At 44.6% G+C, this 12,036-nt stretch overlaps 2 protein-coding genes across 3 annotated transcripts in view; one reads left to right on the top strand and one right to left on the bottom strand.

The window, feature by feature from the left end:
- The first annotated feature begins 34 nt into the window (after positions 1-34).
- On the top strand, positions 35-11,909 carry MRPL27 (mitochondrial ribosomal protein L27). The gene is made up of 4 exons (XM_042447917.1): positions 35-181; positions 3,987-4,115; positions 7,217-7,284; positions 10,118-11,909. Exons 1-4 carry the CDS (start codon positions 115-117, stop codon positions 10,322-10,324), a joined length of 471 nt encoding a protein of 156 aa, XP_042303851.1. The 5' UTR covers positions 35-114; the 3' UTR covers positions 10,325-11,909.
- LOC121920741 overlaps positions 1,858-12,036 on the bottom strand; it is a 36,110-nt gene continuing 25,931 nt past the window's right edge. For both annotated transcript variants that reach the window (XR_006101745.1, XR_006101747.1), the window contains exon 6: positions 1,858-3,176. The gene's annotated coding sequence lies outside the window, so the exon portion shown is untranslated. The remainder of the gene's footprint in view (positions 3,177-12,036) is intronic.

The following is a 12,036-nucleotide window of genomic DNA, read 5'->3' as shown; positions in this document are numbered from 1 at the left end:
ACACACAAAGACAACTGCACACAACCACAACCACATACACACAGAGCCCAGGTCCGGAACCAGGCCGCCGGATGCGGAAGAGGCGGGCGAGGAGGCGGCGGCGGTGGTTGTAAAATGGCGTGCTCCTTGCTACTAAGGAGGCTGCTCTGCTTCCCTTCTGGGCCTGGCGCCGGCGGGCAGAGTGAGTCCTTGTGGCCGGGGAGGGAACGGGGGGCCCTGGGGGCTTTGGAACGGGGGGATTTAGGGGGACTGGTCGGGCTTAACACACCCAGCATGGAGCGGAGGATGCGGTGCCCCCGAAAACCCTTGGCCCAGGGTCCGCAGGCCCTCCTTCTCCAGGACAGGAGGCACCCTCCACTTCCACTTTCTGTCCCCCATTTGGAGCAGCAGCAGCAGCAGCAGGACCAAAGGGATTACTCTGAAGGGCGAGGGTTGGGTATGGTTTAATGTATGGTTATGCTGCCTTGTGCACTTTATCGCTTTTATTGTAGCCCGCCTCGATCCGTAGGGAGAGGCGGGCTAAAATAATAATAATAATAGTAATAATAATAATAATACTAGTAATGGTAATAGTGCTGCTCTGCCTGTGACATTCTAGGAGTTGCAGTTAGAATCATAAGAGTTGGAACTAGGGACCCCAAGAAGGGCCCTGATCCAGTCCAACCCTCTTCTGCCATGCAGGAACTCCCTAGCCTGCACTTCTTGTGGCAGACGGCCTTCCAGCCCCTGTTTAAAGACCTCCAAGGAATGAGACTCCTCCAGTCTCTGAAAGAGAGTGTCTAGCCACATTACTGCACTACTCTCTTCTACTTTGGCTGCCCTGGCTGTCTCCTGTTGCATTCTGGGGCTTGTAGTCCAGTGAGGCCTAAGAGTTCCCTGGCTGAGGATTCTAAATGCCCCTCTTTAAACTGCAAATCCCAGAATGCAGCAGGAGGAGGCAGGCAGAGCAGTTAGTGGAATAGCAGCAGTGTAGTGCGATAACCCACTATATTTATAGTAGCGTTTTTAGCTTTCATTTGGCCGTGTCCTCCATTTTGTACTGAACACCCTCCACTTTATGTTCCTTTGCCCTCCTTTGTGGTGAGGACCTCTGGTCACCCTGCCTCAGGGTGAGGGAACCAGCCTCTTTCCACAGCCTGATTCTGCTGGACTCAGTGGGACTTACCCATAAACAGGCGCCCAGAGGGATTTCCACTGGAAGACTTTGAGTGATTTCCTTCTGTGAGCCACCTTGGGTCCCACTCCAGGAGAAAGGTGGCATAGATGCCCAGTACATACCTCCCTGAATGTATGGGCTGCAGGCCTCCGGTTTTCCTGCAGAGGGGCACCACAGCAGCCCAATTGTGTGGCAGTTCTTGGGACACCGCACACTCAAGATGTAAGCAACACACAGCGATGTCTATACACTGTGCATCTCCTACTTCCCGATGGCGGCCCCTGTGTGGATGGGAGGCCGCCATGACACCGGCACCTGCACATCCTAGGGTTCCAGAGCATGCAGTTGCTGCATGCTCTGGAACCCTAAAATTGGCCACAGGACAGTGCTTCCTGCTTGTCTGTCCCGGGCCATAGAGATATTGTTGTTGCTGTGTGCCTTCAGGTTGTTTCCAAGACTTATGACAAACCTATCTTGGGTTTTCTAGGCAAGATTTGTTCAGAGGAGGTTTGCCCTTGCCGTCCCCTGGGGAGGCTGAGAGAGTGTGACTTGCCCAATGTCACCCAGTGGGTTTCATGGCCAAGGTGGGAACCCTGATCTCTAGAATCATGGTCCAAACCACTACACAATGCTGGCTGTATACATATGTAAATAAATACATATGGCGTATATAAATACGAGGGGGGTATCATAAAGTTTTAATAAATCACTTTTTTAAAAAAACTTGACCAAGTTTGTTTAGATTTGTAGTTGTTAACTTTTCTCTACGTAGTCACCATCCAGATTTACATATTTTCACTAGCATTTCGTGACCATCCGAATATCATTATTGTACAAGTCTACAAATTGCACCTTAAACCATTCTTCCACTTCATGAATGACTTCATTCGTGTTGTCAAATCGGTGACCCTGCAACACATTTTTCATTTCTGGGAACAAGAAAAAGTCACTTGGTGCAAGGTTGGGAGAATAAGGCAGATGCTGCAAAATCTCAAAGCCACATGCCCTTGCTTTGTTAAGTTGAGATGAGTAAGCTGGTGCATTGTCAGCTAGGAGACTAATGTCTCTGGAGAGCATACCATGATGTTTCTTTTTCAAAGCATCTAACAACTTGTCCAGAGGATTGCTGTAGTATGTGCCAGTGATGGTTTGTCCCTTTGCAAGGTAATCTGTGAGAATGACTCCATGACAGTCCCCAAAAACAGAGAGCATGACCTTCCCTGCTAACTTTAGCACCTTTTGCGCCTTTTTAGGGGGAGGGGAATCGGCATGCTTCCACTCCATGCTCATGGTTTTGGTCTCTTCTAGATCATACTGATACAGTGCACCCACATCATACTCAGGCACTTTTATGCGGGTTTCAGCTTATGCTGAAAGCCGCGCAACGGAAATAGAATGGCACGTGCGCCGCATGCACAAGCCTCATCATTTTCAAGGGGGCTCAAGCATACGCGCTATTTGCTTTACATGGGGGAGGTGGTCCGGAACAGATCCCCGCATAAAGCAGGGGCGCACTGTAGATCCAAGATTCATCCATGGTTACCAGACTACCCAAAAAAATCCTCTTCATCCTGTTTCAACAGCATCAGCATCTGTCTTGAAAGTCACACCGTGTTTGTTTCTGGAAAGGGGTTAGCAAACGTGGAACCCAGTTTGCAGACTCCTTAGGTGTGTGCAGTTCGTCATGAATAATTTTCCACACACTATCATAACTCAGACCAGTTTTATTCATGATCATTTGAATGGATGCTCCTCTTACAGGATTAAACACGCTACTTTCTTCACTTGTGGTTGCATCGTCCATCAATGATGGTCTTGCAGATCTTGTCTCGTCTGTGAGGGACATGTGACTAGTTTAGAAATTCCTTTTCCACCTCACGATAGTGTCATACGATGGGCAGTCGTTTCCATAAATTACCATAATCTCATGAATTTGCCAAGCACTATTACCCTTCAAATGCAGGAACGTTATCACGCTGTGAGCCTTATTCTTCTCCATCTTACACTTTTCTGGCACAGCCTGTAACAAAAATAAAGGACACAATGAGCTGATTTTCTCAATATCATGCACTTAGGGGTCAATGATGACACTGACAAAATTTCATCAGTATACCATAATAACCTCAGGGTGATAATTATTACTTAACAATAGCCCCTCGTACTTATAAATAGAGCCAGCATGGTTTAGTGGTTGGAGTGTTGGACTATGACTCTGGAGATTGGGGTTCAATTGCCAGCTTGAACACAAACTCCCACTGGGTGACCTTGAGCTAGTCACACTCTCAGCCTCAGGGGAAGGCAATGGCAAAGCTCCTCTGAACAAATCTTGCCAAGAAGACTCCATGATAGGGTTGCCACAAGTCAGAAACAATTTGAAAGCACACAACAACAAATACATATGGGTTGAGTCTCCCTTATCTGAAATGCTTGGGACCAGAAGTGTTTTGGATTTTGTTTGGATTTTCAAATATTCGCATATACATAATGAGATATCTTGGAGATGGGGTCTGAGTCTAAACATGAAATTCATTTATATTTTCTTTACCCCTTATCCTCATAGCCTGAAGGTAATTTTATACAGTACACTATTTTAAATAATTTTGTGTACACTGAACCATCCAAAATCAAAGGTGTTGGTGTCTCAGCCACTGAGGAGGGCAAGCTTGGATCAGAGGTCACACTCATCACTATTTCAGTGACCATCACTTTGTTTCTCAATTTCTAAGAATATTCTTCATAGTGTTTAGCGTTTGGTGTTAATGACATTTGTTTCCCATTATAAATATTTGTCAGTACTGTACAGTTTCATGTGTTCCTGTTTTTCTTTCAGACACAGTTTTGCCCATTTCACCACTAAATGTAATGGCAGTGAGGTTGGCATCAAAAAAGTCTGGAGGCAGCTCTAAAAATCTTGGTGGGAAAAGTCCCGGGAAACGCTATGGCTTCAAAAAACTGGAAGGTAAATCACTGGCTATGTTTACAGGTGCTTCTGGGTCTAATTCACTAGCTAAGAATTCAGCATGTTGGTAGACTGGCCAGCAGGTGGTAGGATCAAGCTAATCTACTGCATGATTCTTGTTACAATGGATAGGAAAGTCTGGACCTGGATTAATCTTACTGCTCTTTCAAGTATAATTTAGGGGTTATGGACGAAGGAGAGCCTGGATCAAATGTGTGGAATAAATGCATAGTGAATATCTTAGGACAGTGGTTCCCAACCTTTTATATGCCCCATACCCTTAGAAAATGTTTGATTAATGTTCACACCCTTTGCAAAAGTAGTATTACATTGGAAGATGAAGATGTCTAATTAATTTCTGAGCCACAAATGAACCACATGCAATACTGCACTTATTTTTAATTAAATTTAAAAAAACCAAAACTTTTAACTCAGTGCATAAAATGCAAATTTAAATTAAGCAATTAGATTCTAATTTATTCAGGGAAAACCCCCCAGTAATGACTTATCACTCAAAAACACAAGCCATTCTTTGTTGCACCCCCGGAAATTCCATCTCGCACCCCCTGGGGGTGTGGGCACCCCAGATTGGGCACACCTGGCTTAAGTCATTTCCTCCTAAAGCTTCTTGTTCACATATGGTTTTGTATTGGAGTGGACAAAGTGGAGGCCTGGTTGTGGTCCCCATTGTTGTTTTTCTGGCCCTGAACCCCTCCAAATTCTCATACTTTTCCTGCCTACCTGCTGGGAATACTCTAGCTGGAGAGCCTTGTGCTGAGCAGGGGATGGCCATAGGGCCCCTTCCAACTCTATGATTATCTCCTGAAGGCTTCCAAGAGTGACATTTCAAGGTTTTAAACAAGCTGCACTATCTTCCTGCAACGGAGAAGATCAAGACATGCCATTTGTCGAAACCAGAAGTGGACTTCTGTTTTTTGTTTGTTTGTTTGTTTTTGTAATGGTTTATGGCTATAGGCCAACTTCTGGCATATCTTCCACTGGAGGGCACCAAAGGCAGAAAATTAACCCCCAAACCTACTAGAGCCGTCTAGCTTGTTTTATAACATTGTGTATCCTGCTATCAGCAAAGTAAGTGCAGATAGCTTTGTAGCCAAAACAGGGCCATTGAGAAGCAAGAGGGAGGTTTCAGCATGCTCAGGGGAACCTCAAGGTTGACAAAATTACAAAATATGGGATTACTAAAGGGGCATGAAAACTTCTGGAATAGCCTAATGAGAGCTGAGCATGCTCAGAGTGTGTGTGTGTGTGTGTGTGTGTGTGTGTATAGAATCATAGAGTAGGAAGAGACCACAAGGGCTATCCAGCCCAACCCCCTGTCATGCAGGAACTCTCAATCAAAGCATACCTGACAGATGGCTATCTAGCATCTGCTTAAAGACCTCCAAGGATGGAGACTCCACTACACTCTCAGGGAGTGTGCTCAATTGTCAAACAGCCCTTACTGTCAAGAAGTTCCTCCTAATGTTGAGGTGGAATCTTTTTTCCTGTAGCTTGCATTCATTGTTCCGTGTTCTAGTCTCTGGAGCAACATCATCACACTGTTGATTCATGTTCACCTTGTGGTCTACTTGGACTCCTAGATCCCTTTTACATGTAGTCTCCTTAAGCCAGGTGTCCCCCATCCTATATCTATGCATTTTGTTTTTCTGCCCTAAGTGCAGTACCTTACATTTTTCTGTGTTGAATATCATTTTGTTTGCTTTGGCTCAGCTTTCCATTTTATTCAGGTCATGTTGAATTTTGACCTGAATATATATATATATATATGTATATGTATATGAGAGGGGAGGGAAGCCAGGGTATTGTTTCAGTGGTGTTCCCTGAAAGAGGGCAGGGCTTTCTGGAGGTCTGAAGAGTGGTATTCCACACATTGCACAGTTGTGTGGCAAGTTGCACTTGTTTGCCCCAATATGCCCTTGGTGAGAGTGAAGCAGGTTGACAGCCAAATTAGGGGTTTTGACATCTTTCGGGAACACTCCAGGTATGCAAAAGTTTAAATCAACAGTAAATGGCCTTTCAAATCCTGGCGCCTGCCAGCCATTCCCTACCACACATGCAAGAAAATAGTGCTGAGGATGGTAAAAATGAAAGCTTCTATTTGGTAGCAGTAGAACCAATGAGGATTAGGAGACACTTTTCCTTTTCCCTCCCTCCCACCCCAGCAATCCTAACATGAGATTGCAATCCTGAAATTTCTAAAAGTAGTGGCAGAACTATTTTTTCTCTCCATCAAGAGCCGCAGGGGAAAAGTGAGGATGGGATTCCTCAGAACTCTATGAAACAGGCTATGATACAGTGGCACTTGCCCTGAGAGTTGGCTGCACTGTTTTCCCAGCATGCTGTCCTGAATTTTAGAGCACAGTGTAAAGAGAGGTTTATTCCCCCCATTTACGTTTGTCTTAAATTGGGGGTGCTATAAAGACTAATTCTGTTCCTAAAACCACCAGCACCAGGTGCTGTACACCAGGATTAGTAGCTATTCCTCTGCTTTCTCTGCCAGCCCATGACTGCTTTGGGAGAGAAAAGTTAAATGGCCAGCTGTCCCATAAATTCTGACAGGCTTCTAGTTCATTTATAAAAATGTGATTTTTTAAAATATAATTTAAATTTTAAAAAAAAACCTGTTGAATTACTCTGATGGGAATTCTGGGTAGATTGGGCATTTTTCTTTTTGAAACCTTGAGGTGCCAGTCCTGCACTGAATTATGCTTTTTGATTTAATAATCATAGAAAATTGTTGATTAAGTTGTGAGTTTGCGCTTAAGTCCAGGAACCAGTAAAGAAGAAAATACTTCCTTGCATGTGAATGGCGCCTTTCCACACTACTGTGCAGTCATCTCCAGCCAGGTCTGCAAATCTGAAGTTTGGAGAAGTAAATCTCTGGCCTGCCATTTTAGAAAAAAATAATGGATTTCCAAGTGGCCTGGTCCAGAGTTATCTGTAGTTTCCTCTTCTTAATGAGCAATGATGCTATGGAAATGTAGTTTTTCGTCAAGAATCTTTCCTATTGTTTTGCTTGCATGCACAAGGGCATGTTGTTTGGCCTCTGATGTTCATTACTTTTTCCAATTCATTTGCAGGGCAGTTTGTTCATGCAGGCAACATACTAGCAACACAGCGAATAATTCGCTGGCACCCAGGAGCTCATGTAAGTTTTTCTCCCTCCTTTTTTGTTTTCCAACTATGGTCAGCTGAGACTTTATTGGCTCCATCTTTATCAAAGCTTTCATTGTCTTTCCCTTTTCCTTCATTATCTCTAAATTAGTAGTGTTGCATTACCAAGCAGCTCTGACTTGAAGAGTTCTATTTAACTCCCTTATTGTTCATTCTTTCATTTTTCAAGATCCTTTCTCTTACCCCAGGTCAAGGGTAGCCTCATATGCTTGTGCTAAAGTTGGTTGTGCGCTGATATTAACCAGGGGAAAAAATGAAACCTATTTCCTAGATGCCTTGTTTTTGGGATGAAAAGGGTTGCAGCCAGAGATTAAATTAAATCTGGCTTCAGATACAATGGAGTTTAGCTTCATCTGTCTGAATGATGTGGGAAATACTGGAAACAGTACAGTTTCAGATCTTGTGTTGGATAGGAACCTGTGTAATAGTGGCACTGAAGTGGAATAGTAAGAGAGTGATTGTATTTTACAGTACAGTGGTGCCCCGGGATACGAAATGATCGTGTTACGAAATTTCCGGGTTACGAAAAAGTTAGATTGGAAAAAACTGTTCCGGGTTACGATATTTTTTTCGGGTTACGAAATTTATTTCGGCGCGAAATTCAAACGCAAAGCGCGGCTAGCGGCTTTCCAGCGCTAACGGAAAGCCTTTTCGGGTTGCGAAATTATCGGGTTACGAACGGAACGGCGGAACGAATTAATTTCGTAACCCGAGGTAGCACTGTATATTGGACTGAGGCATATCACTTATGTGAGAACCAGAAGATGTGTCTTCCAAAGGAAGCCTCTTTTGATTCAAGGCAACCCAACAGTGGTGGCATGTAAATGTGGAAGATGGCCATGTCACTGTCCTACATTTATCTAAGATGGACGTAATTGTTGCTAGTACAGAGGAAGAAGCTTGCACTGTAAATGGAGTGATCAACAACTATCGTATATACTCGACTAAGTCGAGAAATTTCTGCCCAAAAATGGCGGCCAAAATCGCAGGTCGACTTATCTACGGGGCAATGGGGTACTTTAACCAAGCCTCTCCCCAGCTGGGCTACCTCTGCAAGAGATAGCCCAGCTGGGGAGACGCTGGCAAGGGTCCCCGATTGCCCCGCAGCCCCCGCTAGCCTCAACGCCCAGCGAGGGAGACGATCGCGCGCCCTGCAGCCTCTCCTCCGCCAGGCTTTCCCCAGAGAAGGGGCCTGGCTGAGGACACTGGGGAGGGCAATTGCCTTGCCCAAAGCCTCTCTTCGGCGAGGCCCTTTCCCTGGGGAAGGAGCCCCGCTGAAGGGACACTTCTGGGGAGGGCGATTGCCTTCCCCAGAAGCCTCTCTTCGGCGAGGCCCTTTCCCCGGGGAAGGAGCCCCGCCGAAGGGACGCTTCTGGGGAGGGCGATCGTCTTCCCCAGAAGCCTCTCTTCAGCGAGGCCTTTCCCCAGGGAAGGAGCCCCTCTAAAGGGACGCTTCTGGGGAGGGCGATCGCCTTCTCCAGAAGCCTCTCTTCTGTGAGGCTCTTTCCTCAGTGAAGGGGCCTGGCTGAGGAGATGCCGAAGAGGGTGCGCGATCACCCAAAAGCCTCTCCCTTGCTGGGCTTTTTTTGCGAGGAAAGCCCAGTCAGGGAGATGCTGAGGCAAGCCCACCCTCGACCTATCCACGGGTCATATGAAAATCCATATTTTTGGCTCCAAAAGTTGACCTCGACTTATACATGAGGTCAACTTATACATGAGTATATATGGTACTCCCAGCAGAGATATCCCAATCTTCTTGTAGCATATTAAAATGTATCCAAGACATGCCACAATTTTACCAACTCCTACCAATATTATTAGAAATTTTGCTTTCGACATCATGTGACATCATGGGATATTTCCACCTATATCGCTGAAAATGAATATTCACAGGTAGTAACCTATATTCTTTTTACAGTATAATGGACACATTCATATTGTGAGGAAATTTAAAGAGAAAGGAAAATTCTGCTTGGTGTTGCTTGCTCCACAGTACAGCTTTGCATTTTTACATTCAGCAAAGAAGGGATGAAGAGGTGTGCCTAGAACATCAAAACCAAGCTGGAAAATTACTAGTGTCTTGGTTACAGTTCTACACTAAACCTGATGTATCCAACCCTTTTCACTTTCTTCAAGGCAGATGAGTCTCAAATGACTCCAGTCTGCTCAAGGTGTGATGAAGTCATTTAATGAATAAACTTTTGGATTTAGGGTTAGATTTGGCTATCCATATACCTACTGCATTACTGTAGGTGCAAAATAAATGGCTATGTGTGAAATCAAGTACAAAAGGTCAGGGTAGAACTCAAAACCTTAGGGCATTCTATCAGCCAAATAAAAATCAACAGTTGAGAAGCTATGAGCTCAGGATTCCAAGAACCAAGTTGTGGAAGAGGGAAAGGAGAAATTATTTTGTTTTTGTTGCCGTCAGACCATTGCAAGCCAGAACCTTTGCTCATGAACAAACTGTGCTCTTTTAATTCCTACTGAATATAATTGAAGAGAGATGTCTGTTTTCAGTATTACAGAAGTAATACTGCAGGCAAAAGGGAGAGATTATCTGACAGGAAAAGAGAATGGGAGAGGGCAGAGAATACTGTATTTAATCTTATATGGTGAAGGGCTACCACTGAGTGCATTTGGTTCCAGACATCTCACACATATGAAAACAGGCACAGTTTAGGGTTTAGTTACTGTCTGCAAGAGAAATCAAGGGGCTGATCTTGGGCATTTGGATGCTGTCTATATACACTGCTTTAAATGTTACCTCCCTTGTTTCTAACAACTGCCTTTTTTCACTCTGTCAGGTGGGAATGGGCCGCAACAAGTGGCTGTATGCGCTTGAAGATGGAATTGTGCGATATACTAAGGAGGTCTATGTGCCACCTCCCCGTAGCAAGGAGAGCACGGACATCATCTGCCAATTACCCAGAGGAGCTGTGCTTTATAAAACTTTCATAAATGTAGTTCCCACAGCTGAGGTGGGGAGTTTTAAGTTGGTCAACATGCTCTAAGACTTTAATATCTGCACATTGTCAGCAAACAACTTACTCAGGGGGATCTGAGACTTGTCATTCCCTTCATTCTGAGTGACTTTGGTTGTTATCTTCTGTTGCCGAGATATATTCTGGGCCCCTCTAATATACTGTCAACAGAAATTTCTGTGTAGTCACGGATATATAGTTATATATTTGGCCACCCTAATTATCTTCGGTTGCTGAGATATATTCTGGGCATCTCTAACATTCTGTGAAGAGACTTCTGTGTAGCCATGGATATATATTTATATATCTGGCCACTCTAATGAAATAAATGTTTTCTAAAATGAAAAGGCAATACTACCATTGTTAATTGATGGCATGGCTTGAAGCAACTTTCTCTGTTGATGTATTTGCAGGGTGGGCAGTGGAGATTGCTGCCATCCAGTAGACGATAGGGTTATGGAGAACTTGGCAAAATTACCTATTTTGGACAATAGTTCCCATAATCCCCCATCCTGCATGGCCACTAGTTTAGAGCTTCACCTTGAAGGGGTTTTGCTTGAGCCACCGAACTACTCAGCAAGTTGGAGAAATTTCAAATGTGGCCTGCAATTGTAGGCACTCACAATGACTTTTGGCCTCCCATGTAGAAAGAACTTGGTATGGAATGCCCGAGTTCTTTGGAATTTCATTGCATTATATAAGGCAGTCTTAGTAAATTTGATGTCAACTATGGGCTAAGTAAACTTAAATAGGTGCTGGAGAGATACTCTTAGTAGAAAGTGCTCCATCAGTTCATTCTTTTTTGTTGAAAGCCACAATGTTGAAGTACTGTGGGTTGTATGTCATGGAAGAGAACTTACTATACTCAAGTAGGAATGGGCAATTTTCTGCACTGGGGGTGTTTGGGGCTGGCGTGGAATGCAAAAAGACAAAGAAAAAAACCCATAGCAATAGTGGAAGCTTACTTCTGATAATGAAAAACGTGTATTTTTTAACAGTGAATGGGAACTGTGAACATCTTCCTGGAGCATTCTAGGATCCACCTCTTTTTGATTCTAAAAAGAGCAGCCCTGGGAGACTGCAGGGGTTGAGGCCCATAAAAGTTGGGGGGAGCACACTTTACTGAACTCTTCTCTCAATGCATTCAGATCCCATAACTGCAACATCCCAAACAGCCTTTTGCAAAAAAAAAACAAAAAAACAAAAACAAAACAAAACAAAACAAGATGAATTTAATAAAGCAATAAATAACTCAATTGCCACACTTGAGTAATCTTTCCTAAACTGGTGCTGGCCAGATGTATGGGGCTACAGCCCCAATCAACATGAATTTTAGTCCCAGGACATCTGGAAGGAACCTGCTTGTGGAAGTCTACTCTTAGAGAACATGTGGCCTTTCAGATGCTGTTAAGATTATAGTTATCATCCCTTACCACTGCCTAGGGCTGATAAGAATGGCAGTTCTCCAATACCTGGAGGACAACATATTCTCCAGCCCTACCCATGTGTGGCTGGAGGTTAAGTGGGTCCTTGGTATACGCGGGGGATCCGTTCCAGACCCCTCCCGCATATACCAAAATCTGTGTATGCTCAAGTCCCTATTGTCCCCAATGGCGGCGCGCACCTTTCCCCACTGGATCGGGGCCTCAGCGGCCAGAGCGGCAGCCGCTGAAGCCCCAATCCGCCACTTTCCGGGCTGCGAGGAAGCGGCAAAAGGCCCCTTCCCCGCAGCCTGGAAAGGG

This window comes from Sceloporus undulatus, chromosome 2 (genome assembly GCF_019175285.1).
Source record: "Sceloporus undulatus isolate JIND9_A2432 ecotype Alabama chromosome 2, SceUnd_v1.1, whole genome shotgun sequence".
NCBI classification, from domain to species: Eukaryota; Metazoa; Chordata; class Lepidosauria; order Squamata; family Phrynosomatidae; genus Sceloporus; species Sceloporus undulatus.
Note: the sequence above shows the minus strand (reverse complement) of the source record. Positions and strands in the feature narration are given on the sequence as shown.